This window comes from Mercenaria mercenaria, chromosome 2, assembly GCF_021730395.1.
Source record: "Mercenaria mercenaria strain notata chromosome 2, MADL_Memer_1, whole genome shotgun sequence".
In the NCBI taxonomy this organism is placed as follows: Eukaryota; Metazoa; Mollusca; class Bivalvia; order Venerida; family Veneridae; genus Mercenaria; species Mercenaria mercenaria.
The window spans coordinates 107,032,474-107,055,509 of NC_069362.1; the positions used below are offsets into that span (position 1 = coordinate 107,032,474).

Sequence of the window (23,036 nt, forward strand, 5' to 3'; positions counted from 1 at the left end):
ATAATCAAAAATGCACATTACACCTTGTGACGCACCTAGCTCAAAAAGTATTTTATACAAATTGATGAAACCTTGCATGAGTCTTTATCGTGATATTAACTTGTGCACCTCCTATTTTTCATTGGCTCTGCCCCTTATTTCCAGAGTTATGGCCCCTGAAATAGGAAAAACTGCACATTTTCACCTTATGACACACCTAGCTCAAAAAGTATTTCATACAAATTGATGAAACCTTGCAAAGAATCTTAATCATGAAATCAACTTGGGCACCTCCTTTTTAGCTCATCTGATTTTTTGAAAAAAAATGATGAGTTATTGTCATCACTTGAGCGGTTGTCGGCGTCGGCGTCGGCGTCTGCGTCGGCGTTGCCTGGTTAAGTTTTATGTTTAGGTCAGCTTTTCTCCTAAACTATCAAAGCTATTGCTTTGAAACTTGGAAGACTTGTTCACCATCATAAGCTGACCCAGTATAGCAAGAAACATAACTCCATCTTGCTTTTTGCAAGATTTATGGCCCCTTTTGTACTTAGAAAATATCAGATTTCTTGGTTAAGTTTTATGTTTAGGTCAACTTTTCTCCTAAACTATCAAAGCTATTGCTTTGAAACTTGGAATACTTGTTCACCATCATAAGCAGACCCTGTACATCAAGAAACATAACTCCATCTTGCTTTTTGCAAGAATTATTGCCCCTTTTGGACTTAGAAAATCAGTTTTCTTGGTTAAGTTTTATGTTTAGGTCAGCTTTTATCCTAAACTATCAAAGCTATTGCTTTATAACTTGCAACACTTGTTCACCATCATAAGCTGACCCTGTACAGCAAGAAACATAACTCCATCCTGCTTTTTGCAAGATTTATGGCCCCTTTTGGACTTAGAAAATATCAGATTTCTTGGTTAAGTTTTATGTTTAGGTCAACTTTTTTCTCTTAAACTATCAAAGCTATTGCTTTGAAACTTGCAACACTTGTTCACCATCATAAGCTGACCCTGTACAGCAAGCAACATAACTCCATCCTGCTTTTTGCAATAATTATTGCCCCTTTTGGACTTAGAAAATCATTTTCTTGGTTGAGTATTATGTTTAAGGCAACTTTTCTCATAAACTATCAAAGCTATTGCTTTAAAACTTGCAACAGTTTTTCACAATCATAAGTGGACACTGTACATCAAGAAACATAACTCTATCCTGCTTTTTGCAAGAATGATGGCCCTTTTTAGACTTAGAAAATCATGGGTAGGACAATATTTCTATTATACAAAAAAAAATCAGATGAGCGTCAGCACCCGCAAGGCGGTGCTCTTGTTTCATTTGGCTCTGCCCCCTATTTCCGGAGTTATGGTCCCTGAAATTGTCAAAAACACATTTTCATCTTGTGACGTGCCTAGCTCAAAAAGTATTTGATATAATAGATTGATGAAACCTTGCAGTGAATCTTTATCATGAAATGAAGTTGCGCACCTCGGGTCCTCCTATTTTTCATCTGGTTCTGCCCCATATTTCCAGTTATGACCCCTGAAATAGTAAAAAATGCACATTTTCACCGTGTGACGCGCCTAGCTCAAAAAGTATTTCATATAAATTGATGAAACCTTGCATGAGTCTTTATCGTGATATGAACTTGGGCACCTTCCACTTTTTGTCTGGCTCTGCCCCTTATTTCCAGAGTTTATGGCCTCTGAAATAATAAGAAATGCACATTTTCATCATGTGACGTGCCTAGCTCAAAACACATTTCATAGTAATTAATAAAATCTTGCATGAGTCTTTATCATGATATGAACTTTCGTACCTCCTATTTTTCCTGTGCCTCCACCTCCTATTTCTAGAGTTATGGCCCCTAAAATAGTCAAAAATGCACATATTGCACATTGTGATATGCCTAGCTCAAAAGTATAAATATAAAATGTACATTTTCACCTTGTGACGTGCCAAGTTGTTCTTCCATTTTCTATTATATTATCTAAATTGATGAAAACTTGCATGAGTCTTTATCATGATATAAACTTGGGCACCTCCTATTTTTCGTCTGGTTCCACCCCCTATTACCAAAGTTCATGCAACAGTGCATGAGTCTTTATGATGTGACCTTACACACTTGGCATTCTTCTTGAGATCTTGAGAGTGACGGCCCTTGAAATATCCAAAATAGTGGATTTCTTTGTTTGTGATGCTCATAGCTCAAGAAGTATATGGCCTAGAATAATTAATCCTTTATTTATAATATTTGTTGAGGCTATACCCCCTTAGGAATGCAAACATTTGAATTATTGCCCCATATTTGTGACAAATGTATCAGTGGGGGAACATCCCATGTCCGACAGACACATTCTAGTTCAAACAAAACTTTTAACTAAAAGTATATATTTATATAACTAAAATTCATCTTTCAATCATTTCCTCACAGAATTGGATGAGGAGACGTATATTTATTTTTGAAAATGCTTTATTTCCAGAAATGTGAAGTAGACAGCATATCAACTTTTAAACGTATGGTCAGTGATATTCAGGCCCACATTGATAAGTTAAAGACAGATGGAGAGGAAGCCATTCAAGTAGTTACTGAGGAATTTGTGACGTTTTCTAAAGAGAAGGAATCTGAACTTACAGAAAAAATTAAATGGGCCGAACAACTAATAAAAAGCTATGATGAATTTGAAAAAGATCCTGCCAATTCATTTAAAGTACTAGTTCTTTCTTTTACCAATTATTGCAGTTTTTGTTGTTTAACAACTTCAAGTTAAACTAAATCTTAGGAATAGAGGAGTGGCATATAAATATGGCGTGAAATCATTTTGTAGGCATGAACTTTTATAGTTATTGGTCAGAAATGGCAATTCTGCAGTGATATGTATTGATTGATTTCATTTTTTAGCTCACCTGAGCATAAAGAGGTGTTGGTGAGCTTATAATTGTGATCACTAACTGTCAGTTGTATGTTGTTGGTCCACTTTTCACCAGACAACATTTTCTCTGAAACTATCTAGAGTAAGTTGATGAAACTGGATGGTCCTACTCTAATGATTCTGCTTTGTTTTTGCACAATGGGCCACCATAGCTAAAAGTAGAAAAATCTTCAATACATCATCTCATATTACGTCTAATCAGATTTTGAAACAAGTTCACACAAATGATCATTGGGTGATTGTTCAAATTTTTTCTGATTCATCAAAAAAAATATGGCTTCATAGGGTATGGTTACTTTTTCCTGTTTGCATATAGTCATGATAGTGGAAATGTCAGAAATTGTCTGCCCAGTAATTAAATAATTTTACAAATATTGACCCTGTATGAAATTTGTTCAGATAAGTATGATTTGTCAAATGACATGGCACTCAGAGCTAAAAAACAGACTTACCTAAACAGCTGGTACGATTTTAAAATGATTTCACACAAACGTTCCTTGTGTGACTATCAACCTATATTTTTCATATCATTTTGATTTATCAAAAAACATGGTCCCAAGAACTTAAAGTAGAAAAATCTTCAAAAAGCCGTCTCCTAAACCACTGATCCAATTTTGAAATAATTTCAGAGAAATGTACCTTGGGTGACCTTCTGCTTAGATTCATTTAATTGATGACTGGGAGCGGGTCTTTTTTCCCCATATTATCTCGATGGAGAACTTTCAATATCTCTTCACGGATTCTGCAGGCCATTTTTCAAAGTTATTCAGCAGAAATATTTCTTGTTATACCTGCCTTGGGTTTGAAACTCTGGTGAGTGATATAGGGCCTTCTTGGTCCTCTTGTTAAAATTTATGGAAGTCGGTGTTGGCTACTCAGTCTTTGAAGGTAAATTAACTGTATAAATCTCATGCTACTTCCGTTATATATCATTGACTTAATGAGAGGTCAAAGACAGAGACTTCATCTCCTTAGGTGCAGACACATCAGTTGCTTTAACCCTTATCATGCTGGACATGATTAATTCTGCCTTTGCGACCAGTGTAGATCATGATCAGCCTGCACATCCATGCAGTCTGATCAAGATCTGCCCCATTTGCCATTCAGTCATTATCTTTTTGGTTAACAGTTAATGATACTGTCCAAATTGAAAGATGGACGAGTTCATTATACAAATTTTGCAGGGGAAGAGTTAATAACATAGTGAGTTTTATACTGAAAAACAAAAATAATAAAGACTTGGATATAATGCAATATATCACTTAATGTGACTGTAAACTATATATGCTTTTGAATGCCTGATATTTATTTAAGTGTGACACTATTTTGTCTTCAATTTTTCAGGTCATGAAAGAGAATGCTGAAAAGAGGTATGTATGTTAACAGAAATTCATTCAATCCCCACTCTTAATAACTTACTGGAAACTTTGAAAATCTTCCTTGTTGAAAAGACTGGCCCATTTCAAATAATTTCTTATTTCAGAATTCAGTTGTGTGACCCTTTACCAAAATTGCAGGGTTCGCACAGACCTTAAAAACTCTCATAATTTTATTCTATATAGTCCTTAAAAATGCTTTGAATTTGATCATAACCCTTAAAACCTGGAAATTAGTACTTGTATCTTGAGAAATATTGCTTTAATTTTACCGAAAACTTTGGAATCATTTGTCTCAGCTTGCTTCATGGAAAAAGTAAATTAAAAAAAAATAGTTAAGTTCAGTTCATACTATGGCAACATTTTTAGCTCCATTATTCCGAGAATGAGTGGGGTGGGGGGGGGGGGGCTATTCTACTCGCCATGGTGTCGGTGTTGGCGTCGGCATCTGCATGAGCTTTCTTGGTTAAAAGTTTTTCAGCAACCTTTGTTTTTCTGTCATATCTTTGTTACTATTGCTTATATCTTACTATAACTTCACATAAACATTATCCAGCATACAAACAAAGTATGTGCAGGGGCTGGGCCCATTATACCTAAGGTCAAGGTCACCAAGGAGTTATACTTCAGTTATTTTTAAGGTTAAAGTTTTTCGGCAACATTTGTTTTTCTGTCATATCTTTATTACTATTGCTTTTATTTTACTGTTACTTCACATAAACATTGTCCAGCATACAAACAAAGTATATGCAGGGGCTGGGCCCATTATACCTAAGGTCAAGGTCACCAAGGTGTTATACTTAGGTTATTTTTAAGGTTAAATTTTTTCGGCAACCTTTGTTTTTCTGTCATATCTTTGTTACTATTGCTTATATCTTACTATAACTTCACATAAACATTATCCAGCATACAAACAAGGTATGTGCAGAGGCTTGGCCCATTATACCTAAGGTCAAGGTCACAAAGTTGTTATACTTGGAATTATTTTCATGTTAAATTTTTTCAAAAGCTTCGTTTTAATATAGACATATCTTTGGTACTTTAAAAGATAATGACTTGAAATTAAAAATGTTTCTTTATTTTCTTCATCATCTACATGTGTGGTTACAATCCCCATAACTCTTATTGTGTTTTGACAGAATTATGCCCCTTTCATACTTAAAAGTTTTTTGGCAATCTTAGCTTCCTGCATATAACTTTAGTACAATACAAATGTATAAGATAAAGACTTGAAACTTAAAATGTATCTTTATCATCATCATCTGCATTGGTTCTAGAGTTCCTGCCCCTGAAAAAAATTTCTATTTTGGCCCTTGCAGCCATATAGAGGTTTCATTTATGCTTTGATTTGATACAAACTTGCACAGAATGATTATCATGATGAACTCTAGGCCAGGATCCAAACTGGGTCATGTCGGGTCAAAAACCAGGTCATCAGGCCCGGTTAGCTCAGTTGGTAGAGCGTTGGTCTACGGACCTCGGGGTCGTGAGTTCGATCCTTGGGCGGGGCGAATGTTCTCCATGACTATTTGATAAACAACATTGTGTCTGAAATCATTAGTCCTTCACCTCTGATTCATGTGGGGAAGTTGGGAGCTACTTGCGGAGAACAGGTTTGTACTGGTACAGAATCCAGGAACACTGGGTAGGTTAACTGACCGCCGTTACATGACTGAAATACTGTTGAAAAACGGCATTAAACCCAAAACAAGAGGGCCATGATGGCCCTGTATTGCTCACCTGAGTACCATTGCTCTTAATGATAAGATCAAGTTTTGACATAGATCACATAGGCATACACTTTAAATATCATCAGGATAAATATTTTCTTATAACAGTCCCTTTTGACCTATGGGTCACATACTAGTCATAGCCAATCTCCATACCAAGTTTGAGGGTTCTTGGCTCAAATGCTGCATTTTTGTACTAGCATGACTATTCCTTACCCTGGAAGACTTAAATAACATTTAAAACTCAGGGGTCTAGCTAAGTCCAATTTTTTGGGAGAAGTCACTTCTCCCTCAAGCTGATTTAGGGAGAAGTGGGGAGACTTTAGGGAGAAGTGGGAAGACTTTTCCTACCGCAATGATGTTGCGTGATTCGAAAGGTGGCTGTAATTTTCTTGTTTCTTGATAAAAAACATTGATGTGACCATTCATTTTCTTAGTTAGATCATTTCCCATACAGTGGTTATTGTTTCGTTACAAAATTCTGAAAAAAGTCGTTTTCAAAATTCAAGCGATTCTGTAAATGTAACCCGCCGAATTTTGGTTATATCTTGTATGAAGTGTTTATTATTAACACCGAGTCATTCACCGAGGAATATCAGTTTCTCACTCAAATAAAACTGAAAGTAAATTGTGTAAACTAGAAATACATATTCAAATAAATTCATCGATGGAAGTCAATTTAACGTAGTTAATACGGCGCCGTTAATACATTACATGTCGTTCTTTTATCATAGAACAAATAATTGTGTACCATATTCCAATTAATCGCATGGTTAATCAGCAGTTTCTTTATAAAACATTTTTTTTTGCACTCGAACATGTTGACAGTTAAACGCGAAGTGTCAAAGACGTAAACGCGGCGCTAATTGGCTGAACACAATCGACTCTGGTGTATTTGATAATTTGATTCGCTTTCACACTTCTCGGGACAATCTCGCAAGTACCTGAAGTAGGCGGAGCTTAAATTATGCTACCGGCGTGTGTTTGTGTATTCAACTCGTTACGACACTGTGCAAATTGTCAACAGTCCGGGTAGCAGTAATTAGCGAGTGCGGAAATCAAAGAAAATCGGGCGACTTGCATTTCGCTTTGAGGTTAGATTTGAGCAAAGTTTGAAGTTCTAGAGTGCCTATTTCGCTCAAGTCGTCCATTGCAAGAGCCCTGAAACTAATCTCGTTAGATGCTGCTGAGGTATATTCATTTACATAAAATAAAGGGAGGTAATTTGTCATAAATTCAGTCAAAAGTTACCTACCCCGATTGACGACATTTCAAATCAGTACCTTCATTGGTTACTGAGATACACCCATTTTAATTTGAAACAAAGGGAGGTAATTTGACAGCAAGCTCGACTTCTCAGTGCTTGACTCTGAATTAGAGCTTTGCCAGTAAAAATAATTTCCAAGTTAAGAAGGGACATAACTCTGTCAAAATTCAAATCAGGGTTATGGGAATTGTGTCTCCTGGTGTAGACTTTGATAGTAAGTAACTATTTTGAGTTTCAAGTCAAAAAAGTCAAAAGCTTTAATAGTAACAGAGATATTTGACTTTATCAAAAATTTTATCAAAAAATTCTAATTTAAAAAGGGCATAATTATGTCAAAATTCAAATCAGAGTTATTGGGATTTTGGTGTAGACTTTGATAGTAAATAACTATTTTAAGTTTCAAGTCAATAGCTTTGATAGTAACAGAGATATTTGACTTTATCAAAAACTTTAACCAATGGCAACGACGACACCTGGGCGAGTGCAATAGCTCTACTTTTTCTTCAAAAAGCCGAGCTAAAAATCAGTCCATAGAAACTGTTATCTACCCTGATTGTCACAGTCCAACTAATGACAATAATGAAATTTCAAATAAGTCCTATAAATACTGAGATAAATCCATTTTTATTAAAATCAGGGGAGGTAATCATGCATTGGTATATGCATGTAGAAGATACAGAGTACAAGCCTTTACAACAATATATTAGAAAAGTAAGTAAAAGTAGAAATTTCTTACCATGGAAGACATAAATAATGTTTCAAACCAATCTCATTAGAAGCTGGGTATATTCATTTACATAAAAGATAAAGGGAGGTAATTTGTCATAAATTCAGTCAATATGTATCTTCACTGATTGTCCAAGTCCATCTGATGGCATAAATGAAATTTCAGATCAGTATCTTCATTAGTTACGGAGATATACCTATTTTAATTTGAAATAAAGGGAGGTGATTTGACATAAAATCAGTCCATAGTTATCTACCCTGATTGTCTGAGTCCAACTAATGACATTAATGAAATTTCAAATGAGTCCTATAAGTACTTACTGATACAAATTCATTTTTTTTTTGTTTAAAATCAGGGGAGGTAATCAGAACCTATGATTGGATCTGATAGATTCATCATGGAATCCAAAATTTATTGTTGCTGAAGGTATTTTGCAAGTTTGTATCAAATCAAACTATAAATGAAGTCTCTATATGACTGCACTAGCCAAAAATAGCAAATTTGGCCCTTTAAGGGCTCTTGAACCCATGATGGGATCTGGCCAGTTTTCGAAAGGAACTGAGATATTATGCCAGTACAAGTTGTGGGCAAGTTTGATTAGAGTTGATTGCAAAATGTTGTCTCTATCGTGTTCACAAGCAAAAAATAGCAAATTTTGGCCCTTTAAGAGGCCATAACTCTGGAACCAATGATGGGATCCGGCCAGTTGTCAAAAGGAACTGAGATATGCCAATACAACTTGTGTGCAAGTTTTATTAAAGTTGATTGAAATATGTGGTCTCTATCATATTTACAAGCCAAAAATGGCAAATTTTGGCCCTTTGAGGGGCCATAACTCTGGAACCCATGATGGGATCTGGCCAGTTTTCGAAAGGTACTGAGATATTATGTCAGTACAAGTTGTGGGCAAGTTTGATTAAAGTTGATTGCAAAAATGTTGTCTCTATCGTGTTCACAAGTCAAAAATGGCAAATTTTGACCCTTTAAGGAGCCATAACTCTAGAACCCATGATGGGATTTGGCCTGTTTTCGAAAGTAACCGAGATATTATGCCAATACAAGTTGTGGGCAAGTTTGATTTAAGTTGATTGCAAAATGTTGTCTCTATCGTGTTCACAAGCAAAAAATGGCAAATTTTGGCCCTTTAAAGGGCCATAACTCTGGAATCCATGATGGGATCTGGCCAGTTTTCCAAAGGAACCGAGATATTATGCCCGTACAAGTTGAGTGCAAGTTGGATTAAAATCAAATTCAAAATGTGGTCTCTATCGTGTTCACAAGGAAATTGTGGACAGACGGACAACGGGCAAAGGGTGATCACAAAAGCTCATCCTGTCACTACAAAACAAAGAAACAAAACAAATCAAAGGAAAACCTTGTTAACAACCTAGAGGCCATATTATTTTATTACTCTATCTTCATGAAACTTGGTCAGAATGTTTATGTTGATGATATCTAAGCCAAATCTGAAACTGGGTCATATGGGGTCAGAAACTAGGTTATAAGGTCAAATCAAAGGAAAAGCTTAATTGTTCACATTCCTCAGGCCACATTTATGACTGTATCTTCATGAAACTTGGTCAGAATGTTTATCTTGATGATTCCTTAGTCCTAGGCCAAGTTTGAAACTGGGTCATATGGGATCAAAAACTAGGTCACCCAGTCAAATCAAAGGAAAAACTTGTTAACACTCATTGTTCATTTGATGTGCATGAAACTTGGTCCGAATGTTTGTCTACATGAAATATCGCATGAATTTTTATCTGGTTCATGTGGGGCCAAAAACTAGGTCACCAGGTCAAATCAAAGAATAAGCTTGTTTACACCTTAGGGGGCACATTTTTGATTCTATCTTCATAAAATTTGGTCAGAATGTTTGTTATCATGAAGTCTTGGATGCTTTCAAATCTGGGTCACGTGGGGTCAAAGACTAGGTCACTAGGTGAAATCATAAAGCTTGTATACACTCTAGGGGCCACTTTTTAGCTCCAATCTTCCTGAAACTTTGTCAGAATGTTTTTATGAAATTTTGGACAAGTTCGAATCTGGGTCATGTGGGGTAAAAAACTAGGTAACTAGGTGAAATCAAAGAAAATTCTTGTTTACACTCAAGAGGCAAGTTAGGTTTTTTGGTCCAATCTTAATGAAAATTGGTCAGAATATTTTCTCCATGAAATCACTAGGTAAAACATGTTTACACTGTTATGGTGTGTTATACAAGTGAGCAACTTAGGGCCATCTTGGCCCTCTTGTTTCAAATGTATTGCTGGAGAGCCTGTAACTCTGATTTGCATTTTGTTAAAATTATGGCCCTTTTTGAGTTGCTTGGATAAGTTTTTTGTTTAGGTCCACCTTTTCTGAAAAACTAAAAGAGCTACACATTTGAAACTTTGCACACCTGTTTTTATCATCATTAGTTGACTGTGTATGAATTTTGTTAGAATTATGGCCCTTTTTATGCCCCGAAGGGAGGCATATAGTTTTTGAACCATCTGTCGGTCTGTCAGTCTGTCTGCAATTTTCGTGTCCGGTCCATATCTTTGTCATCGATGAATGGATTTTCAAATAACTTGGCATGAATGTGTACCACAGTAAGACGACGTGTCGCGCGCAAGATCCAGTCCGTAGCTCAAAGGTCAAGGTCACACTTAGACGTTAACGGTCTTTTTCATGATAGTGCATTCGTGTCCAGTCCATATCTTTGTCATCCATGGATGGATTTTCAAATAACTTGGCATGAATATGTGCCACAGTAAGACGACGTGTCGCGCGCAAGACCCAGGTCCGTAGCTCAAAGGTCAAGGTCACACTTAGACGTTAAAGGTCTTTTTCATGATAGTGCATTCGTGTCCAGTCCATATCTTTGTCATCCATGGATGGATTTTCAAATAACTTGGCATGAATGTGTACCACTGTAAGACGACGTGTCACACGCAAGACCCAGGTCCGTAGCTCAAAGGTCAAGGTCACACTTAGACGTTAAAGGTCATATTTCATGATAGTGCATTGATGGGCGTGTCCGGTCCATATCTTTGTCATTCATGCATGGATTTTAAAATTATTGGGCATGAATGTGTACTACAGTAAGACGACGTGTCGCGCGCAAGACCCAGGTCCATAGGTCATAGGTCCTAAACTCTAACATTGGCCATAACTATTCATTCAAAGTGCCATCGGGGGCATGTGTCATCCTATGGAGACAGCTCTTGTTATAATCAGAAATTCTGAACTATAACTCTGTCCTTACATACTGACCAGCACTTGCAGACGAGTGATGGCACCCGTAGGTGATGCCCATATTCTTTAATCAGCATTATTATAAAAGGTTTTATTTAATGTAAAAAAAATGATTTTTATTTGTTGCTGCATTTGTGTCTGAAACCATTTATGTGCTCTTTATTGTCCTCCACCTTTTTCAAGGAAAAGAAAAGGGGACATAGAAATAGGCTGCATCCTTCCATCCATCCGTCCATCCTTCCTTCCATCTGTCCCACTTCGTGGTTGGTTCATAACTCTGCCATCCATGAAGGGATTTTGTAATAACTTGGCATAAATGTTCCCCATATCAAGACGACGTGTCATGCACAAGACTTAGACCCCTGCCTCCAAGGTCAAGGTACCACTTAGAGGTCAAAGGTTAACAGGGTCTGTTTCATGTCAATAACTCTGCCATCCATGAAGGAATTTGGAAATAATTTGGCATAAATGTTCACCATAATGAGACATCATGTCATGTGCAAGACCAGATCCCTAGCTCCAAGGTCAAGGTCACACTTAGAGGTCATAGGTTAACAGGGTCTGTTTTGTGACTGGTCCATAACTATGCCATCCATGAAGAGATTTTGAAATAATTTGGCATAAATGTTCACCATAATGGGACAATGTGTCATGCGTAAGACCCAGATCCCTAGCTCCAAGGTCAAAGTCACACTAAGAGGCCAAATGTCAGATACAAGAATGACTTTTTCCAGAGCATTTCTTCTTGCATAGAGGGATTTAGATATAACTTGGCATAATTGTTTACCATCATGAGATGGAGTGTCATGAGCAAGAACTGAGTCCCTATTTTAGAATCACTTCCCTTTTTTGTTACTAAAAATAGCTTATTACAGTGTAACTTCCGAAAACCGAACGACCTTCGGACCAGCCCAAAAGTTCGGTATTTGGAAGTTTTCCGGAATTCAGAAGTTTGAAAATTTGTAGGCAAAGTGGACGTGGTGCACAAGGGTTATATTTTCTTATATATAGGATGAAGGAGATTATTATCCTTTATAAGTTAATATATAGTAATTAATTAAGTGATTGATTAGCTATTTAATTACAAACATTAAGGATAATAAATACATAACAAATATAAAAAACTACATATCTATAATAATAGCTTTTATGCAAATATTTTCCACTTAATTTACCATCTCTTTGAGTCCTGAGTTTGTCAATATTTAATTAATGTTGATAATGCATATAAAAGTTTAATCGATGTAACTAAATCAAAACACCGGTCTTTCTTTCATTCAAACCTCAGAAAGTTTTTCACAGGTAATATATTTAATTAATAACGTTTTCATAAATAGAATACAAATGAAAGTAATCGCCGATGATTGTGATTATAAAGCATGTCAAAACAAACGACTGCTGCTAAAAGATAAACAAAAAAACATGTTGACAACTTGCCACGGGCATATTTGGATTAACAGGTTACACTTTTAATCTGGCAGATATTTTGCTGTTCGGTTTTCGGAAGTCAATTTTAGTGTTAAGATATAAACGGTCTTTCAAAATCGTCCGGTTTTCAGAATTCAGAAGTTCCGGTTTTCAGAGGTTAAAAATATAATATAGAAATAAGAACAGAAAAAAACGGGACCTTGAGTTTCGTGCGGTTTTCAAAGGTTTCCGGTTTTCGGAAGTTACACTGTATTATAAATATTGTAACTTTTTATGCCCCCGAAGGGAGGCATATTAGTTTTCAACTGTCTGTCCGTTAGTCACGCTTTCTCAGTAAGGGGGTGCATTATACATAAGCTAAGGACATAAAAATTAGTAACTTTTAAAACTTTAATGAACAATAAAACCTAAAACTATGATCATTTAACTACCTAAATCTAATGGGGTTTGAACATAGCTGAACACGTTATTTCATATCAACTAGTTACAAAATGCCACCAATATATGTTTTATAACGCATGGAAATGTCCGTTATCATGTGCAAATATCCTCTTGTAACTTCACTGTAGCATAGGAAATTCACATTAAGGATGTATATCTGGACATGAGCTGTAGTTGGGTCATGTGGCTTGTCAGAAAAGTAAGAATAATGACAAAAAAATTTTTTCAAGGCTTTAGAAATTAACTTAACTCTCTACTTGTTTAATATGTAGTTTGACTTATCCAAATTCTCGTGAATATGTGTTTTTTATTTCCTAGTTAAACCTGTATATAAACTTCAATCAGAAGAAAATGTCATATAATATGATAGATTAATTATTTCCCCTATAGAAAAAAGTATATATTGAATGGTATCATAGTATAATTTGAAGTGTAGCTGCTATTTCCGTAAAACAGTTAAATGGTAACGAACATTTTCACATGAAAACATATTTTACACCTAAGAAAATGAAAATATATACACAAACTTGTTTTACAATAATACATTTCCTGTTGCAAAAATGATGAAAGCAAACTATCTAAATACATTTTACTCAATTGATCGATGTCTCGAACATGGCCGTATGTAATAATCTGGATATGATTGAAATGTAAAATCAAAGTTTTGAACATTTAACCGATAAACAACGTAAGAACTATTCAAATGTCAATTAAACAACTCTGAACTTATTACTAATGAACATTCAAAACAAAAACTACATGTCCGCAGTATCTTCTGAAGATATAAATCTCATCCAAGAGAGCTCAGTGGATTTAAAATGTTCGTTACTGATATATTTTCAATGTAAACTTTCATGTCATATTGATTAAAAAACTTTATTTGCTACTCAGTTGTAACAGGTAGGTATACCATAATGTATTCAAGCGGGTAGATACAGAATTTAACCATATATATTGTACTGGTGTGGAAATATTCATTTTTTTGGTAACGAACGTTTCAAATGAAACATACGTCTTCATCGCTGAAAAAACAGTGCTTCAACACGCGTTATGTCGTTTAAATCAATTGACAGCATGCGTTTTGATTTTCCAATTGTCTGAGGAGCGGACACTTTACACAGAATATCCTTTCTTTCGACCCATATGATATCAGGCCTGTGTGGCCACTGGAAAGACTTCTTCTTCTGCTCCAGAAATGATATTTCAAAAGTGTTGTCTTCAGGGTCTGTATTGATCACTTGACCAATGTACCACTTATCAAGGTATATGGCGGCAACGAAGTCCGTCTGCTTAATTTCTGTTTTATTTTCAGGAATTTCAGGATTTGGAAGTGGCGTCTGAATCTCACTCTGCTGGTTATGTTTTTCTTCAGTGCTTTCAGCCATGGCAGAATGTTTCAATACTGAGTTTGCTGCCAGACCAATTGTTTCATTTCTCCATGAATCACATGCAGAACTTGAAGAGGCAATACAAGTTTCACAGTAGCAACTTGTTTCACGCACAGCTACAATGGAATTACCCTTGCCTTTGGCTGCATGTAGCTTCATTGTACCACTGATGGGTTTCAGTTTCTGTTCTGCTAACGTGACAGCTTTCTCTTGGCAGCTTTCACTGGAAACGAAAATAAACTTAACAATTTTCATTGTGCAGTGAATCGACTGTGTCCAACAGTAAAAGTCGGTTGGGTCTTGAATGGCGACCTTGCCTGTTTTTACTGCATCATCAGCCATGCGCTTAACCGTTCCACCGAGTCCATCGCACGGCCCCTTGCCGTGACCGGCTTCCCAATAGTTCCAAGTTGCAGCAATTCCGTAAGTGTCGACATGGTTTGCTACGGCATGGAAAATTACTTTATTCCGATATTGGGAAGTAGGTCCATCTGTCCAATAGTGAATGTTTGTTATATCCGGATTCAGACCCTTGACCTCTTGAATAAGTTTGTCAATAATCGTAAGTACTGTTGATGCATTATGACCCATCTCGTCGGATATAACAACAATGCTTTTGTGAAGTATTTCATTTGAGTCTTCCAATTTGTAATAAATTACAATAGGATGAAGGGTGACGCTTGTCTGATTCCAGTAAGCTGACTGGATTTCTTGAACTGATTTACATGAATAATTTTCACTGAAGTCCATATGCACTATACAGTGATTTGCTGGTAAGTTCTCTTTCAGGCGTTTCATTTCGTTATATTGTTTCTGAATTCTCTTCACATGACCTTCAAACTCATTTGTCTGTGTCTTGATATGCTCCAGAAACTCAGCCTTAGTCATTTCAGAGTCAACAATTTTCATAATTGACTTTGTCTGGCCTTTTACGTCAATCTGTACACGTTTCCACTGTCCGATGACAATTTTCTCAGATGTTACTTTGTTTTCAATTTCTTTTTCTATTTCACTTTTACGTTCTAGCATCTTCTCTCCATTAACAGGTGTGTCGACATTCTCCCGTTTAACTGCTTTTAGGGTCAGGGACATGTTCTGGTGCTTAGTGCATAGACACGTATCTCTCGTGATAAGCGAGGTAAGAACTATGTGCTGCGGGCGGATTCTGCAAAAAGATGCCAACGACAATTTTATACCTGCATTTTCGCTGATGAATTTGTCGTATAATGTTGACAGGTAATCAGTTAACACTCTTTTTTGTGTTTTATGACCACTTTTTGGCTTAACATAATCTGATTTTCCGGGCATATTCCGACTGTTATCATCCCTCTCAAAGAAAGCTATCACTTTTTCTCTGTGCTTAGCTACTTCTCTTGAACGGCTGAGGCGCTTAATACTCAATCCCTTTGTGTTGACCTTTGCCATTGTGTTTCTACTCATACCAGTTTTTGCACCAAACTTTCTGAGAAATTTGTATTTCTTTACAATGTCTCCGACTACTAGATTTTGGAGTGTTTTCTTTTGTTTTATGGGTGCTTTACGTGCAGATGACTTTATCTCGTCGCAGACTGCGTTTGCAAACACTAGCTCTTTCTGTACAACAGAGCTCTGTTTTGGAGTGAGTTTAATGTCATGGATAAGCTTCGCAGCTTTTGATCTTGGAGTACTTGGACTGTGACACGCTTTTCTCTTCTCCCTTTGAATTGCCCGCATAGTGCTTCTGTACTTGCGTTTCAAATTATCAAACTTCTCTTTCATTGCTTTGACCTCTTTCTTAGCTTTATCCAGCTCCTTCGATATTCGCATTCTTGGTCCATTTGCTCTTTGGGGAAAGTTAATTCTGACTACCATTCTATTTTGACTTGCAGAAGCAGCACTTTCGTAGCCACTGGTATTAGATGGCTCGGCTTGATCCTCCGCCTGATTTAGGTTGTTTTGTAATAAAGCCACTGCGTTTTCTTTCCTCTTCTGACGATAACGTTTCAAATAGGCTCTATTCTTCTTATTACGCTCTTCTCTTTTTTTCTTTGAAAGCTGACCATTTGGGACATATGTGCTTCTTCTTCTTTCCCTTTCCTTAGCGAGGTACTGTTCATTACTTTTCTCCTTTAACCTCTGCCTGTAGGCTTTTTGTATTTCTGCCCTTGACTTTGCCATATCTGCAAAGCAAATGTAAAAATAAGTGATTGAAACAATTTGAAATGTTCGTTACCATATTTTAGAGACAGGTTACCTACCATTGTTGATATGATATACAAACATTGAAATACAATTAAAGTTGGCAAGTATTTGTGCACGAAAAATGAATAATAAAGAGCCATACAGTTTGTTAAATCTTAACAAATTATGTAAATGAAGTTTGGATGGTTTCAACGAGCACCTTATTCAGAAATCACGTAATTATAAAGCGTTTGTTCGATATCATAGTTTTAACAAATGGCATTAATTGAAGGTTTCACGTGTACTTATGACAGTTTTGAACAAAACTGTTTTATTTTAACAGCAGATTGTCGCATAACTAAATATTATTTTATAAACAAAAGAGTATAGTCAAAGTGACGTGTTCGTTACCGTTCGGTAACGAACAAGTCTTATCCTTTGTGGCCATAGACAACTGTATGCATACATATGAAAAGTTAAACATGTATGCTATATGAATTATTAATGTTTTACACATTTTATAAAATAATCACCAAACAGTTCAAAAGAATACGGAAGATGACATATGCATTCAAAAACATGCCACTTTACCTGCAATTCTTGGACGAAATATTTCCTCTTCAAACTAGTATGACCTCGCCAAAGTCCACCATATTTGTTAGTGACATAAACAGTGTAATTTACGTCATACAATTAGATGACGTCAGAGCAATATTGACAGAGCTAGCATGCGCTAAATTTAGTTTTGAATTTTCGGTATCGAATATGTCAGTAACGGAGTCTTACCATTCATAGGAAATCTATCTGTATTTCAAAAGCAAACCTTTCTGAAAAATATTGTATTGCCCTATTTACACCTAAGTGTTGTACCCAACAGATAAATCTCCATACGAAACCAACTTAATTGTTTATAATGTTTTTATAAGGGATCACGAACATGTCTTTTACAAGTCGAATCGTCAACATATTCGGTTTCTAACATCTATAGTGCCTGCATAGGGTAGTAAACATCGTTAAACATGCATTCAAAGCACAAAACATTGTTGTTAGCCTTTTAAAATATGTTTTACTGATTAAAATCTGTAGTATTCGAAACTTTATTTTCATCTTTTTGTTTGGTAACGAATATGTTTTTCAAAATGATGAGTTTTCTAGTCATAGAAAAACGAACCGTGGTGTTATTAAAAATGCCCATGCAGATAAAGGTTGTGTGATAATATATTTTACTAGGGTAACTATTTTAAAATAAAGAAAAAAGTAGAGCATACACCTGTGTTTTTATATATGAATAATAAAGAGAATTTTAGACTCTTAACTGGCGACAGTAACGTACATGTCAAAATTGCTCTTTTAGAACATTTTTCTTCGTGGTATAGACATTTATGCAGAAATTTGAATTATAGCAGCGTAGACAGTATAAGGCTGTATATATTGGCATTATCCAGATCTACCCAAAGGTTGTATAAGCAAAACAAGTCAGCAGCGACCCAGATGCACCTGCTTACTGAGAATGCGTGTAGTTCGTCACAACGTTAACTTTTTGCATGAAGGCACTTTACTGCGACCACTGCGACCTTCAAACTTCAAATGCTGATAGTACTTATTGAGTACACCACCCCTACTGACTTTGGGGTCACCAGGTCAAAGGTCAAGGTGCTGCGGGGGCATTTGTCACCATTAGTGACGGCTCTTGTTTATTATTGGCCGTAGGGAAAAATCAAGACCACTTTTCTGTATGCATGTTACATCCAATTTTTAAGATGTATTTTGACCTATCGCATCCTGGTAATGATTATTTTGTGGACTACCATATACAGAATATGTTTTACTGTAATACATGTATCTACATGATGGGCATATTGTGACATTATGGCACTCTTGTTATATTTTGTTCATGCCAAGAGGCTGTATTGGCATGCTGTATGTTTGAAAAATGTCCTTAGGCAGGGGATGTTGGTAACACTGTTACAAATTCTTGTGTATTAACAAAAGTCCTATCAATATTTTCAGTTTTGAATCCAACAATTCTTTTCTGCCAGAACTTACTGCAAAATCATCAGTAGCACATGTTTTTAGAAGAAGTCCAGTGATTAAAGAAGGCTTTGTACAGTTAAGCAGTATGGTGAACAGCTTTTTGCAAAAAATAGGTAATGTGTCATTTTACTGACATACAGCCTTTAAAGGCGGTAATGTGTCATTTTACTTACATACAGCCTTTAAAGGCTCATAATGCCTTTGTAAAAAACGTGGCTGGAACATTACCTTTTGTGAAAATGAAATACATTAATTTCTTGTTAATTCCTATTTCTGATAAATGCTTTCTGTAACATTTGTTGAAGGTTTGAATATTACTGAATATACTAGAATGTTTTATTGAATCTATTATTTTTATGCCCCCCGCAGGTGTGTATAATAAAAATTGCACTGTCAGTCCATGCTTGCGTGCATGCATCTGTCTGTCTATCCATCACACTTCTTTTCTGGAGGATAACTCAAAAAGTATTGAACATAACAAGTTGTAATTTTATACAATTATAGAGCTCATTGAGAGGAAATGCAGTAACAAGGAACCTTAACTTTGGTGGTCTCTTTTTAGCTCACCTAAAAGGTGAGCTTTTGTGATCGCCCTGTTACCATTGTCCGTCGTCGTCAGTCGTCAACAATTTGACTGTTAACACTCTAGAGGTCACAATTTTGAGCCAATCTTGATGAAACTTGGTCAGAATCTTACCCTCAATAAAATCTTGGATGAGTTTGATATTGGGTCATCTGGGTTCAAAAACTAGGTCACCAGGTCAAATAAAAGGAAAAGCTAGTTAACACTCTAGAGACCACATTTATGACCATATCTTAATGAAACTTGGTCAGAATGTTGATCTTGATGATCTATAGGTCAAGTTCAAATCTGGGTCAGGTGGGGTCAAAAACTAGGTCACTAGGTCAAATCGAAGGAAAAATTTTCTTAACACTCTAGAGGCCACATTTATGACTGTATCTTCATGAAACTTAGTCAGAATGTTAATCTTGATGATTTTAGGTCAAGTTCGAATCTGGGTCATGTGGGGTCAAAAACTAGGTCACCCGGTCAAATCAAAGGAAAAGCTCATTAACACTCTAGAGGCCTTAATTTTGGCCCAATCTTAATGAAACTTGGTCAGAATGATACCCTCAATAAAATCTTGGACGAGTTTGATATTGGGTCATCTGGGGTCAAAAACTAGGTCACCAGGTCAAATCAAAGGAAAAGCTTGTTAACACTGTAGAGGCCACATTTTTGACTGTATCTTCATGAAACTTGGTCAGAATGTTAATCTTGATGATCTCAAGGTCCAGTTTGAATCTGGGTCATGTAGGGTAAAAACCTAGGCCACCAGGTCAAATCATAGGAAAAGCTAGTTAACACTCAAGAGGCCACATTTATGACCATATCTTAATAAAACTTGTCAGAATGTTAATCTTGATGATTCCTTGGTCAGGTGAGCGATACAGGGCCTTCATGGCCCTCTTGTTTTGAATTATCGCCCTTTTTAGCTCGACTATTCGAAGAATAAGTAGAGCTATCCTACTCACCACGGCGTCGGCGTCGGCGTCACACTTTGGTTAACTTTTTCGTACCAGTCCACATTTTGACAAAGTCTTTTGAGTTAAAGCTTTGAAACTTTCAACACTTGTTTACCATCATCATGGCCAGTTATATGCAAGAGCACATAACTCCATCAAGGATTTTGGCTGAAATATGGCCCCTTTTAACTTAGAAAGCATGGTTAAATTTTTCGTACCAGTTCATATTTTGACAAAGTCTTTTAAGATAAAGCTTTGAAACTTTCAACACTTGTTTACCATCACCATGGCCAGTTATAGGCAAGAGTACATAACTCCATCAGGAATTTTGGCTGAATTATGGCCCCTTTCAACTTAGAAATCTTGGTAAAGTTTTTCGTACCAGTTCATATTTAGACAAAGTCTTTTAAGATAAAGCTTTGAAACTTTCAACACTTGTTTACCATCACCATGGCCAGTTATAGGCAAAAGTAAGTAACTCCATCAGGGATTTTGGCTGAATTATGGCCCCTTTCGACTTAGAAATCTTGGTTAAGTTTTTCGTACCAGTTCATATTTAGACAAAGTCTTTTGAGATAAAGCTTTGAAACTTTCAACACTTGTTTACCATCACCATGTCCACCATTATACGCAAGAGCACATAACTCCATCAAGGATTTTGGCTGAATTATGGCCCTTTTTGACTTAGAAATCTGGGTTAATATTTCGAACCAGTTCATATTTTGACAAAGTCTTTTGAGATAAAGCTTTGAAACTTTCAACACTTGTTTACCATCACCATGTCCAGTTATACGCAAGAGTACATAACTCCATCAAAGATTTTGGCTGAATTATGGCCCCTTTTGACTTAGAAATCTTGGTTAAGTTTTTCGTACCAGTTCATATTTTTAGCTCACCTGTCACAAAGTGACAAGGTGAGCTTTTGTGATCGCGCGGTGTCCGTAGTCCGTCGTCCGTGCGTGCGTCCGTGCGTGCGTGCGTCCGTCCGTAAACTTTTGCTTGTGACCACTCTAGAGGTCACATTTTTCATGGGATCTTTATGAAAGTTAGTCAGAATGTTCATATTGATGATATCTAGGTCAAGTTTGAAACTGGGTCACGTGCCTTCAGAAACTAGGTCAGTAGGTCTAAAAATAGAAAAACCTTGTGCCCTCTCTAGAGGCCATATCTTTCACAAGATCTTCATGAAAATTGGTCAGAATGTTCATCTTGATGATATCTAGGTCAAGTTCGAAACTGGGTCACGTGCCATCAAAAACTAGGTCAGTAGGTCTAAAAATAGAAAAACCTTGTGACCTCTCTAGAGGCCATATATTTCATAAGATCTTCATGAAAATTGGTCAGAATGTTCACCTTGATGATATCTAGGTCAAGTTCGAAACTGGGTCACGTGCCATCAAAAACTAGGTCAGTAGGTCAAATAATAGAAAAACCTTGTAACCTCTCTAAAGGCCATATTTTTCATGGGATCTGTATGAAAGTTGGTCTGAATGTTCATCTTTATGATATCTAGGTCAAGTTCGAAACTGGGTCACTTGCGGTCAAAAAGTAGGTCAGTAGGTCTAAAAATAGAAAAACCTTGCAACCTCTCTAGAGGCCATATATTTCAAGAGATCTTCATGAAAATTGGTCAGAATGTTCACCCTGATGATATCTAGGTCAAGTTGGAAAGTGGGTCACATGCCATCAAAAACTAGGTCAATAGGTCAAATAATAGAAAAACCTTGTGACCTCTCTAGAGGCCATATTTTTCATGGGATCTGTATGAAAGTTGGTCTGAATGTTCATCTTGATGATATCTAGGTCAAGTTTGAAAGTGGATCACGTGCTATCAAAAACTAGGTCAGTAGGTCAAATAATAGAAAAACCTTGTGACCTCTCTAAAGGCCATATTTTTCATGGGATCTGTATGAAAGTTGGTCTGAATGTTCATCTTGATGATTTCCAGGTCAGATTTGAAACTGGGTCACGTGCCTTAAAAAACTAGGTCAGTAGGTCTAAAAATAGAAAAACCTTGTGACCTCTCTAGAGGCCATACTTGTGAATGGATCTCCATAAAAATTGGTCAGAATGTTCACCTGGATGATGTCCAGGTCAAGTTTGAAACTGGGTCACATGCCTTAAAAAACTAGGTCAGTAGGTCAAATAATAAAAAAACCTTGTGACCTCTCTAGAGGCCATACTTTTCATGGGATCTGTATGAAAGTTGGTCTGAATGTTCATCTTGATGATATCTAGGTCAAGTTTGAAACTAGGTCAACTGCGGTCAAAAATTAGGTCAGTAGGTCTAAAATTATTAAAATCTTTTGACCTCTCTAGAGGCCATATTTTTCAATGGATCTTCATAAAAATTGATCTGAATGTTCACCTTGATGATATCTAAGTCAGTTTCGAAACTGGGTCACGTGCGGTCAAAAACTAGGCCAGTAGGTATAAAAATAGAAAAACCTTGTGACCTCTTTAGAGGCCATATTTTTCATGAGATTTTCATGAAAATTAGTGAGAATGTTCACCTTGATGATATCTAGTTATATTCAAAACAGGGTCACGTACCTTCGAAAACTAGGTCAATAGGTCAAATAATAAAAAAACCTTGTGACTTCTCTAGAGACCATATTTTTCAATGGATCTTCATGAAAATTGGTCAGAATTTTTATCTTGATAATATCTAGGTCAGGTTCAAAACTGGGTCACATGAGCTCAAAAACTAGGTCACTATGTCAAATAATAGAAAAAACAACGTCATACTCAAAACTGGGTCATGTGGGAAGAGGTGAGCGATTCAGGACCATCATGGTCCTCTTGTTTGTAAAG

The 23,036-nt window shown here is 36.4% G+C and overlaps 1 protein-coding gene across 7 annotated transcripts in view; it reads left to right on the forward strand.

Moving 5' to 3' along the window:
• The window catches only part of LOC123564830 (probable RNA-binding protein 19), a 120,418-nt gene that overhangs the window by 24,402 nt on the left and 72,980 nt on the right, over positions 1-23,036 (forward strand). For 6 of the 7 annotated variants that reach the window (XR_008369989.1, XR_008369988.1, XR_006689046.2 and 3 more), the window contains exons 4-6: positions 2,458-2,685; positions 4,252-4,277; positions 18,672-18,808. Coding sequence is in view for 4 of the 7 variants with exons in the window: in XM_053537446.1 (XP_053393421.1) it covers positions 2,458-2,685; positions 4,252-4,277; positions 18,672-18,808 (391 nt within the window). In the remaining 3 variants the exon portion in view is untranslated. The remainder of the gene's footprint in view (positions 1-2,457; positions 2,686-4,251; positions 4,278-18,671; positions 18,809-23,036) is intronic. The other variant, XM_045358687.2, reaches the window with a different exon arrangement.